Source organism: Chinchilla lanigera, unplaced genomic scaffold (assembly GCF_000276665.1).
Source record: "Chinchilla lanigera isolate Chin_1 unplaced genomic scaffold, ChiLan1.0 scaffold00126, whole genome shotgun sequence".
Classification (NCBI taxonomy): domain Eukaryota; kingdom Metazoa; phylum Chordata; class Mammalia; order Rodentia; family Chinchillidae; genus Chinchilla; species Chinchilla lanigera.
Window position 1 is genome coordinate 2,562,769 of NW_004955527.1, and position 11,794 is coordinate 2,574,562.

The window sequence follows — 11,794 nt, forward strand, 5'->3', positions numbered from 1 at the left end:
CATTTTTATTTTGAATATTCAGCCAAGGTCTCACTAAACTGCCCAGATTGCCCAGGATGACCTGGAATTTAGGATCCACTTCAGCCTCCCATGTAGCTGGGATTATAGGTGTTTACCACGGCGCTAGGTCCAGAAATTTCCCTTTTCTTCCCTCCCCTCCCCAGCTCTCCCCTCCCCTCCCCTCCTCTCCCTTCCCCTTCCTTTCCTTTCTTTTGTTTGTTTTTTATGTTTTTTTTTTTGTACCACGAATTGAACTCAGGAGCTTGTGCTTGCCAGGCAGGCGCTTGTGCTGCTGAGCTACATCCCCAGCCCCAGTAATTTTATGGTCTTCTTTTTGGTGTGTGTGTGTTTGTTTGTTTGTTTTTTGAGCTAAAGTCTTGCTATGGTAGCTCAGGCTGCCCTTGAACTCATGGGGGTCCTCCTGCCTCAGCCTCCCAAGGGCTGGGACTACAGGTGTGCCACCATGCCCCTGCTATACATTATTTTTTAAACGTGCATATTCCACTTCTCTGGGTTGGAGAAAGGTCTCTTTCCTTTCAATCTCTTTTGGACTTTTAGGGAACACGTGACTCAGGGTAACTCGAGTCTGTGTTCCCCAGCCGTGGTCACTTGTATTAGGCTCAGGATAAACTATTTGCCTTTGTCCTGTACAAAAACAAGAATGCTACTCTGCATAGGAGCGAGGGCTGCCGAAGTCCAGGTTTGAGGGACCCTGGGCCAAGACGCAGCTGGGACCGGGCAGGTGGGCGTGGGCCCTGAGCCAGCGTGGGGCTCTGTTTACCCGAGGAGCCAGAGGCTGAAGTCCAGAGTGGGTGGGGAGAGGCGCAGGGCCCGGGCCGTTGGCGGCTTTGATCGAGGCGCCTTTGAGTCGGGGCTGTTCCCCACGCTCTCTCGCCCGCCCGCCCGCCGGCTGGGGTCCGTTCTGGGCTCTGGACCGCGGGCTGCGATGCTGCGGCTGCTGGCGACCAGGGGCGCGGGGCGCCGCGTGCGCCCTCCTCCCGCGGCCGGGCTCGGTCACCTGCGCCGCAGCCCCCGCCGCCAGGCTTCCGACGTCCCCCGGAACCAGCCTCCCAGCCCCGATTTGGTGGCTCGGCCGGTGGGCATCAGCTCCATGATGCGCCTGCCGGTGCAGGCCTCTCCCGAGGGGCTGGATGCCGCCTTCGTCGGGGTGCCCCTGGACATCGGCACCTCCAACCGGCCGGGAGCCAGGTGAGCCCGGAGTGCTGGGGCTGGCGACACATGGCCGGCCTCATGGCCGTGGGGCGGGGAGGACCCTCAACAAGCAACACCAGGGGCTGTATTCGGAGGAGCACCCCTGCAGGTCGGGTCAGCCTTCTCCAGGCCTCCACCCTGGGCTTTGGGGGACGGTGGCTGTGGGTCCCCTACTCCCTCACCCCGTCTTACAGTGGCAGGGGACATTGCATTTGAGAATCGATGCTGGCAGTTGTCCCTTCCCAAAACCTCTGGCTATCGATTGACACAAAAAATGCTCCACCTGCCCAGGAATGGTGGCAGACCTCAGAGGCTGAGGCAGGAGGATCACAGGGAGTTCAAGGCCAGCCAGGGCCACATAGTGAGCTCAAGAGCAGCCTGAACTGCACAGCAAGTTTTAACCTCTCCCCTGCCGTGCTCAAATTAAAGAACCTTTCCTGACATCATGTTAGAGGAACTTAAATCTATTTTCCCAATTACCGAGCGCTAGCAGTTTCTGGTTCAGCTTATTACATCTGATGTATTACTCTGAATTGTCTACTACATGCCCGGTGCTTTGCATAACTTACCTGACTTAATGACAGCAGTGTGAAGTTATGATTATTTTACAGATTAGTAAACTTGAGACTCAGAGAGATTAAGAAATTATCTAGGGCCGGGGAGACAGCTCAGCGGCGCAAATGCCTGCCTGGAAAGCGCAAGGTCCTGAGTTAAAAAAAAAGAAAGAAAGAAACTATCTAATGCCATTTAATAAATTGGGGGCAGCTGGGTGTGGTGGCACATACCTTTAATCCCAGCACTCTGGAGGCTGAGGCAGGAGGAATGTTGTAAGTTTGAGACCAGCCTGGGCTACAAAGTGAGCTCAAGGCCAGCCTGAACTGCACAGCAAGACCCTGTCTTAAAAAGACAAGAACAAAAACAAAATAAATTGGTGGTAAGTGGGCTCCTGAATCCGGGCCCTTGATCTTTTCAGTATGTAGCCTGGGGTTTGGTAGCACATTTGCGAAGCAACTGAGAAAAAGATAGTTAGCATCAGTGTTCTCAAGGGGGATGATTTTGCAACCTAGCCCAGGGGATCGGGATTTCCGGCCAGGTCTGGGGACATTTTTGGTTGTCACAGCTTGGGGGAAGAGGTACTGCCAGAACCTGACCTGTACAGGCCACAGCTGCTGCTGAACACCCCACAGGGCAAGGCCGTGGCAGGGAAGAAGCAGCGCCCTGGGCAGAGAGCCCTTCGCCCCTGTGAAGGTGGCCGCGGCCACCCTCCTCCTCCTGCTCCTCCCCGCAGGTTCGGACCCCGCCGCATCCGGGAGGAATCCTCCATGCTGCGCGCCGTCAACCCTAGCACTGGCGCCCTCCCCTTCCAGTCCCTCACGGTGGCCGACCTGGGCGATGTGAAAGTCAACCTGTACAACCTTCAGGACAGCTGCCGGCTGATCCGAGAGGCCTATGAGAAGATTGTAGCGGCTGGCTGTGTCCCTCTGACCTTAGGTAACCGCGTCCACAGGGGCGAGTGGAGCTCCTTGTGCTCAGGGTTTATCCGGCACGCAGCTGCCTCTTCAGGGCGGGCTTCCGGGAAGATGGCAGCAGAGGTAGGAAAGAGGTGTTTGAATTCATTGATTTCAGTCCCAGCCACAGCAGCACTGTTAGGGCTGGTGGGCTAGGGTGAGGGAGAAAGGCATCTACCTAGTGCAGAAATTAAGGGTATTCAGGCACTGTAGAGCACTTCTCAGATCCCACCACAGAGGGAGGCTGAGGCAGGAGGGTTGACATTGACATTTCAAGTCTCACCTGGGCAAGTTATCAAAACTCTTTCTCAAAAAGTAAAAGAGCTGGAGATGCATCTCAGTTGAAAGTGTTTGATCCCCACAACAACAGCAAAAACAAAATGCCAAAAAAGTCAATAAGCAAGATTAATGCAACAGTAAGTATCGCTAATTTTCCCTTTGCCTCAGCCTCTAGTATGGCTGGGAGCAACATGGTTACTCATCCTGATTTTTATTTTGAGACAAGACAAGATTTTTTGTTTTGTTTTTAAGACAGGGTCTCATATAATGCAGGATGGTCTTGAACTCACTTATGGAGCCCAGGCTGGCCTCAAACTCATGGCGATTCTCCTGCCTCAGCCTCCTGAGTGCTGGAATTACAGGTGTGCACCACCATGCCCAGCTTATCTGTTTTTTTGTTTTTCTTCTTAAATTTTGATTGCTTTTGTTCTTTTTTTTTTTTTTTTTTTTTGAGATGAGGTCTTGCTGCTGTGTAGTTTAGAATGGTCTTGAACTCACAATGTAGCCCAGGCTGGTCTTGAGCTTGCATTGATCTTCCCCTCCTGAGTGCTGGGAGTACAGGTGTGCCTGATTTTGATTTTCAAAAAAAATAAGAGCTGGCCGTGGTAGTGCATGCCTGTAACTTCAGCACCTGGGAGGCTGAGGAAGGAGGATTGCTATGACTTTAAAGTCAGCCTGGGCTACAGAGGGAGTTCAAGACCAGACTAAACTGCACAGGGAGGAAACCTGTCTCACAAAGAAACAAAAGACAAAGCAAAGAATGTATAGATGATGTGCCCAGCATTGTGCCTGGTATATTTTAAGCTCCAACAAATGTTAGCTATTGGTGTTAAGAATTATCAATAGTAATACTTCTCTAGGCTTTCTCTGTTAAATAGGGTAGCTGCTAGCCATATGTTAAATTAAAATTAATCAAAATAAAATAGTCACTTCCTCAGCCACCACATTGGTCAGTACAGAACATTTCCATCATCACAAAAGATTCTGCTGGACAGAGTTGTTCAAGGATTTACTGGTAAGCTTTGTTGAATTTCCTCTTTTACTTTTGAAATGGGGACTTAGGGCTGGGGATATAGCTCAGCGGCACAAGTGCCTGCCTGACAAGTGCAAGGTCCTGAGTTTGATTCCTGGTACCAAAAAAAAAAAAAATGAAACCAGAGCTTAGTATGTTACCCAAGTTGGTCTCAAACTTGTGGGCTGAAATGATCTTCCTGCCTCAGCCTCCTGAATAGCTGGGACTACAGACATGCACCACTGCACTTGGCTTCCACATGATAATCTTATGCACGTTTCAGATGTTTTCTTTTTACCCTTTGCAGGTGGAGATCACACAATCACGTACCCCATATTGCAAGCAATATCAGGAAAGTAAGTCCCAAGTGTTTGGCCAAGCATGATTTCAGAATTCTGGAGCTCAGGACACCTCATTTGCTGCTGGATAGCTTTGGGTGGCTGCTTCGGGCTCCCAGGTTATTAGGGGATGATAGGAAATTCCCAGCTGAGTGACTTCTGCAGATCAAAATGAAGGCTGAGCTCCAGGTGTCTCTGTCAGTCACTAGCTCAAAGCCACAGCCATTTGTTAACACTCCCGCCCCCTCTGCTGCCCTAGATCTCTCCTGGGCTGTGTGCTCAGCATTTTCAACCTGTTTGGGAAGATGAGCCTTAGTGAAATTCACAACACCCCTGGCTAGCTCCAGTTTCTCTTTGGCTTCAAAGGCTAAATATAAATTACTGACAGGCAGGGCACACACAGTGTTTGTTTTTGTTTTTTCGAGACAGCCTCTGACTAGGTCGCCCAGGCTGGCCTCAAGTTTGGAACCCTCCTGCCCCAGCTTCCCTAGTGCTGGTGTTACAGGCGTGCACCAGCACGCTCGGCTGGAGAAACCCTGTTTCCCCTTCCCCACGCCATGGGAGGACTGATTTTTCAGTAGTAGAGTCCAGCAGGCATTGACCAACTTTGGCTAACTTAGCTGGAGAAAGATAGTAGGGCTGAGGCTGTGGGTGGCAGCTCTAGATTTCATTTTTGGGAAGGGCATGTGGGTAGCTTTCTGGTTGGACGTGGGCGGGGTACAGGTCTTATCTCGAAGCTGTGCTCCTCTCACTGCTGGGGACTATTTTATCGTGACTGTGTGCTGGGATGGCTGGCAGGGGCTGATGGAGAGGAACTGGGTCAAAGCTTGCGGGTGGAAGCCGGGCGTGGTGGCATACATCTGCAATCCCAGCACTCCAGAGGCTGAGGCAGAAGAGTTGCTGTGAGTTTAAGGCCAGCCTGGGCTAGTGAGTCAGCCTGAACTACATAGTGAGACCCTGTCTTAAAAAAGAAAAAACAAAACAAACAAGCTTGCTGCTGGAGCCAGGTGTGATGATTCATGCTTCCGGTCCCAGCACTCTGGGAGGCTGAGGCAGGAGGATCCAAATTTGAGCCTAACCTGGGCAACTTAGTAAGATCCTGTCCCAAAATAAAAAATAAGAAAAGGAGCTGGGGACACAGCTCCATGTGAAGGCCCTGAATTCAGTCCCCTACTGCGGGAGGGAGGGCACTTCCTGTTGGTGCTGTAGTCGGAGAAAGGATGGCTGTGATTGGTGCAGCCCTGGCCAACCTCATATCTGAGCCACCACCTCATTGTCGTTGTCGTTGCTGTCATTCCCTCTGCCCCTCTCTAAGTGAAGCAATTCAGGGTGGCAGCTGAAGCATGTGTCCGTGTTCTGCCTGGCGCCTCTGAGATGCTAAGTGATTTGTAAGGCTGATGGTTGAGGCCAGGTCTCCCCCTGTGAACTGTTGTCAAATTTTGGTGACCTGGGGACCAGGGATATAGCTTAGCAGCATAAGTGCCTGCCCGGCAAGCGCAGGGTCCTGAGTTCAATTCCTGGTACAAAAAAAAAAAAAAAATGTGGTGACCTGAGGTGGCTGTGCTCATGCCCCATGGGGTCGCTTGGCCTCTGAGCTGCCTCGTTGTCACCAGGCATGGCCCTGTGGGGCTCCTGCATGTGGACGCCCACACAGATACGACCGACAAGGCCCTGGGGGAGAAGCTGTATCACGGGGCGACCTTCCGCCGCTGCGTGGATGAGGGACTGCTGGACTGCAAGCGGGTGGTGCAGATTGGCATCCGAGGCTCTGCCGCCACCTTAGATCCCTACCGCTACAACCGGAGCCAGGTGTCAGACTGAACGCCCTTGTCCCCAAAGCGCCTTCCTTTCCTTGCCTGCCCAGTGGCCCTGATGGGGTTGACTGGAACTTTACTAACCAGGTTTAGGAAGTGGGGACAGGAAGCCGGGGCTGTGCGGGGCCGGGGGGGAAAGCAGGAAGCAGCCACCCCTTGCAGTGGCTCCCTCGCTTTAGCGAAGCTTCTCCCTGATCCCAGCTCACTGGTTAGCTGTGGCCCTGCTTCCTTAGCTCGCCTGTAAAATAGGGGCAGTAGGTCCTCCCCAGGGAGGCCAGGGTCAGCAAGGACAGGCACAGGAAAGGCTCGGTGTGGAGTGGCCTTGACCTTAACTCCTTCCCAGGGCTTCCGGGTGGTCCTGGCTGAAGACTGCTGGTTCAAGTCGATGGTCCCCCTGATGGCGGAAGTCCGGCAGCAGATGGGAGGCAAACCCCTGTACATCAGCTTTGACATCGATGCCTTGGACCCCGCTTATGCGCCGGGCACAGGGACACCTGAAATTGCTGGTCTTACCCCAAGTCAGGTAAGGAGGCTCCCCGATGGATCCCTGGGGTGGAGATACTTAGCACCTCACTTTCCTAGGATTTGTAGTGAGTCTTCAAGAGTCGGGATAGGGCCGGCGTGGTGTCACACTCCTGTGATCCCAGCACTCGGGAGGCTGAGGCAGGAGGATCGTTGAGAGTTCGAGGCCAGCCTGGGCTACAAAGTGAGCTCAAGGCCAGCCTGAACTGCATAGCGAGACCCTGCCTCAAAAGAACAAAAAAAAAAAAGAGTTGGGATGGAATCTTATAAGTGGGGCACCCAAGTTTAACGGCTCTTGGGGCTGACCTCAGTGGAACACTGAAGGAAGGGCACTGATTTGGGCAGGGGTCTCACGCCTTCGCTGAGATACGAGTGCCCCTCTGTGGTCAGCTCACGGGGCTGATGCTGTAGTGGCCCCTGCCCCTGCTGTGAGTGTTAAACCTTGGGGCTGGAGGTGTAGCTCAGTGGTAAAGATCAGGCTTGGGATGTGTGGGCCCTGTGTTCAATCCCCAGCATCCAAATAAAACCCATAAAAACACTGAATATACCTGCTGAGGGTTACATTTAAAAGGCACACCCAACAGGATTACCTCCCTACCAAGGCGACTCCCCCGCTCCAAGAAGGTGCCGAGTGCAAGCACAGGGCGTGGAGTTGACCGTGGTGACGGCTTGAAGTGAGGTGACGGGTGGGGTAGGGGCTTTGGAGGGTCCCTCTCCCGTTCCTGGAGCCACTCACAGTGCCGGGCACAGGAGCCAAGGATACCTCGAGGTGCGGTGAGAAATGAGAAGGTGCTCCTGACCCGCTTCACCCCCTCGCTGGTGTTCGGAAACACAAGCTGCCCGCTGCTTCTCGCCTGCACGATGGAAACCCTGCAGACCTGGCGATGTCCTCCTGCCCCTTCCCCATCCGGACCTCGGGCCGCCTCTGACTTCTCCCGTCACGGCGCCCTTGCCTGTCTTCCTGTCTCCCCGGAACACTCTTCCTCTACTGGTGTGTTTGTCTGCTCCTTTTCCACGCTAGGGAAGTCTTCCTCCACCTCTCCAGGATGTCACTCTTGACGCCTTTTGTCCATGGCCCAGAAGCCATCGGTTTTTGGTTGGCCTGTCTCCGTGTCACACGGTGACACCCTCTGTGGCAGGCACCTTGCACTCCTGTGGCTGGGTGCACTGCGCTGATAATTCCTGCTGCAAGGGTGGGCGAGTGTTGGAAGCAGCTCTTACTAGTGGTTGCGTCTCACTGTATACGATCCACCCTGGACAACCTGGTTTTCCCCTTGGACAGGCTCTCGAGATCATCCGGGGCTGTCAGGGCCTGAGCATAGTGGGCTGCGACCTTGTGGAGGTTTCACCGCAGTACGACATTTCTGGTGAGTTCGTAGGAAGGCTGTGACCCCTGAGCAGCTGCAAGTTTAAGTTGTATTAACCTAGTTACAAAGTTGAAAATGGGTAGGTCCCCTTAAATAACGTGGGGATCCTGCTGGGTGTATGTCCAACAGTGAAGAAAATAAACCTGTTACTGCACACCTTGCAAACAGGGAGGAGCTAATTACCTCTAACGAAACCCCTGGGAAGTAGCCATGTACCATTAGCCTGTCAGCAGAAGAGAAAGAAAGCGGCCTGAGGTTTAGTGGTAAGGGGGAACAATTCCATCCTCCTTTGGTATCTGAGTGAAAAGTGAGTGTTTAGCTGGTCGTGGAGGTGCATGCTGGTTATCTCAGGAATCTGGAGGGGCGAATTCGAGGGCAGCCTGGGGTACCAAGTGAAGCCTTATCTCAACAAAAAAGTGTGTGTGTGTGTGTGTGTGTGTGTGTGTGTGTGTGTGTGTGTGATGTAGCTCAGTGGGAATGACCCTGGGTTCAATCCTCAGTGCTGAAGGAAAAAAACAACAAAAAAATCTTAAGAGCAGATGCTGGCTGGGTGTGGTAGCACACACCTGTAATCTCAGCACTCGGGATGGTGAGGCAGGAGGATTGCCATGAATTTGAGGCCACCCTGGGCTACATAGTGAACTCAAGGCCAGCTTGAACTACATAGTGAGACCCTATCTGGAAAAAAACCAAACGAACAAACAACTAAACTGATGCTATCAGTAATTTTTTTTTTTGGGTACTGGGGTTTGAACCCGGGGCCTTCACACTGAGCTGTATCCCCAGCCCTTTTAGTTTTGGACAGGGTCTCACTAAGTCACTAAATTGCCCAGGTTGGGTTTGAACTTCAATCCTCTTGCCTCAGCAGGAGTGCTGGGATTACAGTGTGCATGACGCCCAGCTTGTCCCAGTAATTTAGAAAAAAATTTTTTTTATTTTTTGAGACAGAGTCTTGCTATGTAGCCCAGGCTCACCTTGAACTCATGGTGATCCTCCTGCCTCAGCCTCCCAAGAGCTGGGATTACAGGCATGCGCCACTGCGCCCGACTCTGTCCCAGTAATTTTAATTTAGAAACACAGCTTAGGGCTATTAGCTTCAAAGATAGATGATAATAAATATAATACACAGAATTATCAGAGGTTTTCCTGTGGTGGCGGGGAATCTAAGTGGAAGCAAAAAAACCCATGAATTCTTGTATTTCCAGATGAGGCTCAGAGGAGGCAGAATGGCAGGGACGCATGTGCACAGGTGGATGGGCAGCCCATAGAGGGCTCATAGTTGGGGTCTGAGGGCTAGAGGCTGGGGGTCCCAAGGCTTGGGTTCTATGTGGGAAGGGCAGTGGGTGTGCAGCGCCCACTCATGCTGGCTTGTGTGCGCCTCCTCCACAGGAAACACGGCTCTCCTGGCGGCGAACCTGCTGTTTGAGATGCTGTGTGCTCTCCCCAAAGTGACAACTGCCTGAGTCTTCCAGAGACTGCCTCTCTGACCAGTTCTCCGGAACTTACGAGCCAGCAACCTTGAGCATGAAGGAGTTTATGCCCACGAAGCTTTCTGCTGCAAGTGTCGCCGTGACTGAAATAAAAGACATTCAGAACTCTAACCCAAACAGCCACCATTTCTGAGGGGTTCGAATGGACTTGAAAAGTTAAGCTCCGATACCGCTTTTGAGGTTTTTCTTTTTTCCTTTGATGAACGATGGTGGAGCATACGGGAGAAGGGACGGAGTCACTCAAGGTTATCTAAAAATCAGAGAACAGGGGCTGAGGATTTAGCTCAGCGGCAAAAGCGCCTGCCTGACAAGTGCAAGGTCATGCGTTCGGTTCCCGGTACCGGAGAAAAAAAAAAATCAGAGAACTGAAATTTTAAAAACTTTCGGAATAAGACTGTGTGGATTTTCCATATTTGTATAGAATCTTCTTTTAAAATACAGCTCCTTCCCTAAAGGCTTAGGTAGGGGCTGTAGCTTGGTTTTAGGACAATTGTAAATCTACATGAAAATTAAGAATGCCCCAGTGTCCTCTGAACTAGACCACTCCAGCTGAGCCCTTGAGGAAATTTCTTCTAACACATTCCCTACAAGACTGTTTTGCATTAGTTACTTTTTGGTGCATGTATGTGGGGTATTGTGCGGATTGCACTGAGGGCCTTTGAGCTACATCCCTGGCCCTTCTTAATTTTTTAAAAAAATTTTTAAATTTTTTTTTTCTTTTTGAGGCAGGGTCTCGCTGTGTAGTTCGGGCTGGCCTTGAGCTCACTTTGTAGCTCAGGCTGGTCTCGAATGCATGACGATCTTCCTGCCTCAGCCTCCCGAGTGCTGGAAATGTTTTTTTTAAGACAGGGTCTTGGTAAGTTGTTAAATGACCCAGGCTAGACTTGGGGTTGAACTTGTGATCCTTTTGCCGTAGCCTTCCCAGAGTGCTGGGATTACTGGACAATTACTAGCACATTGTCTATTCTTTAAGGGGAGGGATTCTCTATGACAACAGTTCCTGAGATGTGCAGGTAATTATGCTGAGTATGTGTTGAGTTACATGTAAATTCAATTTTACTGATAATGTATCTGTGATCAAATCTTTATCTTGCAATGCAAGAGCTACCCCACAGTCATCACACATTAAAATAGTTTTATTTGTTTCTAGTCTGTAATAGTCTCAAAACAAATAACATCAGCGTCAGTGCCTGTTCACAATACAAGAAAACAAAAAACAAAAACAACCCCAAAACAAAAAAACCCCAAACAAAAAAGCAAACAAAAAACCCCCGAAAACAACAAAAACAACAAAAATCTCCGAACATAAAAAGATACAATTTGCCAAATAAGTTATTCGTTCCGAAGAGTATCAAAAGTGCAAAATATTCACCTTCTTCTCTGATCTGTTTCTCAAGTATAATTATATTTCTTGAACAGATTCAGCAGCTGCTACCCTGCATTTATTTTCTTGAAAAGGTGTCAGATATTTGACATGAACTAAATTTCATCGGCAAAGATGATTCTGCATCAGTTTTTGTTTGTTTTGGTGACGGTGGAGATCAAAGCCAGGGCCTCACACATGCAAGGCAACGGCTCTACCACTGAGCCACGTCTCTAGCTCACACTGCAGCTTTCAAGGAAATCTATTTTAAAGAGAACGCTGAGTGTTTGCTTCCAATTCCTACTTCCAAACAAAGCAAATCATTTTTTTTTTCTTTTTCTTTTTTGAGACAGGGTCTCGCTATGCAGTTCAGGCTGACCTTGAGCTTACTTTGTAACCCAGGCCGGGCCGGTCTCGAACTCACAACGATCCTCCTGCCTCAGCCTCCCGAATGCTGGGATTATAGGCGTGCGCCACCACACCTGGCTCAAGCAAATCATTTAAAGCATAGTCAGATTCCACTTTTTTTTTTTTTTTTGAGACAGAGTCTTACTACACAGCTCAGGCTGGTCTTGAACTCACTCTGTAGCCCACGATGGCCTTAAATTTGTAGCCACCTTTCTGCCTCAGCCTCCCGAGGCTGGGATTGCAAGTAGGTACCACCGCATCCAGCCCATTTCTTTTTACATCAAGAAAACACTTATGTCCTGATGGCAGCTGCAAATTGATTAGCATGATAATAAATAAAAGGCTACAAATATGAAGAGTGTGAATGAGAAAGACATCGACCTCTATGAAAATTATGACCAAATATGACCGAGTAGCGGCCGGGAGCCCAGGGCACTTTCTGGAAGGGAAGCCAGGCCTGCTCACTGCAATGTTGCCGAGT

General features: G+C 50.7%; 1 protein-coding gene across 1 annotated transcript; it reads left to right on the plus strand.

Moving 5' to 3' along the window:
- Window positions 1-936: 936 nt before the first annotated feature.
- Agmat (agmatine ureohydrolase (agmatinase)) lies at window positions 937-9,653 on the plus strand (the record flags this gene model as incomplete). Its single annotated transcript, XM_005409867.2, is given in 7 exon segments — window positions 937-1,209; window positions 2,501-2,703; window positions 4,319-4,367; window positions 5,963-6,158; window positions 6,507-6,686; window positions 7,968-8,052; window positions 9,442-9,653. Coding segments are annotated over 7 exon segments (1,050 nt in total). The 3' UTR covers window positions 9,516-9,653.
- Between the last annotated feature and the right edge of the window lie 2,141 nt (window positions 9,654-11,794).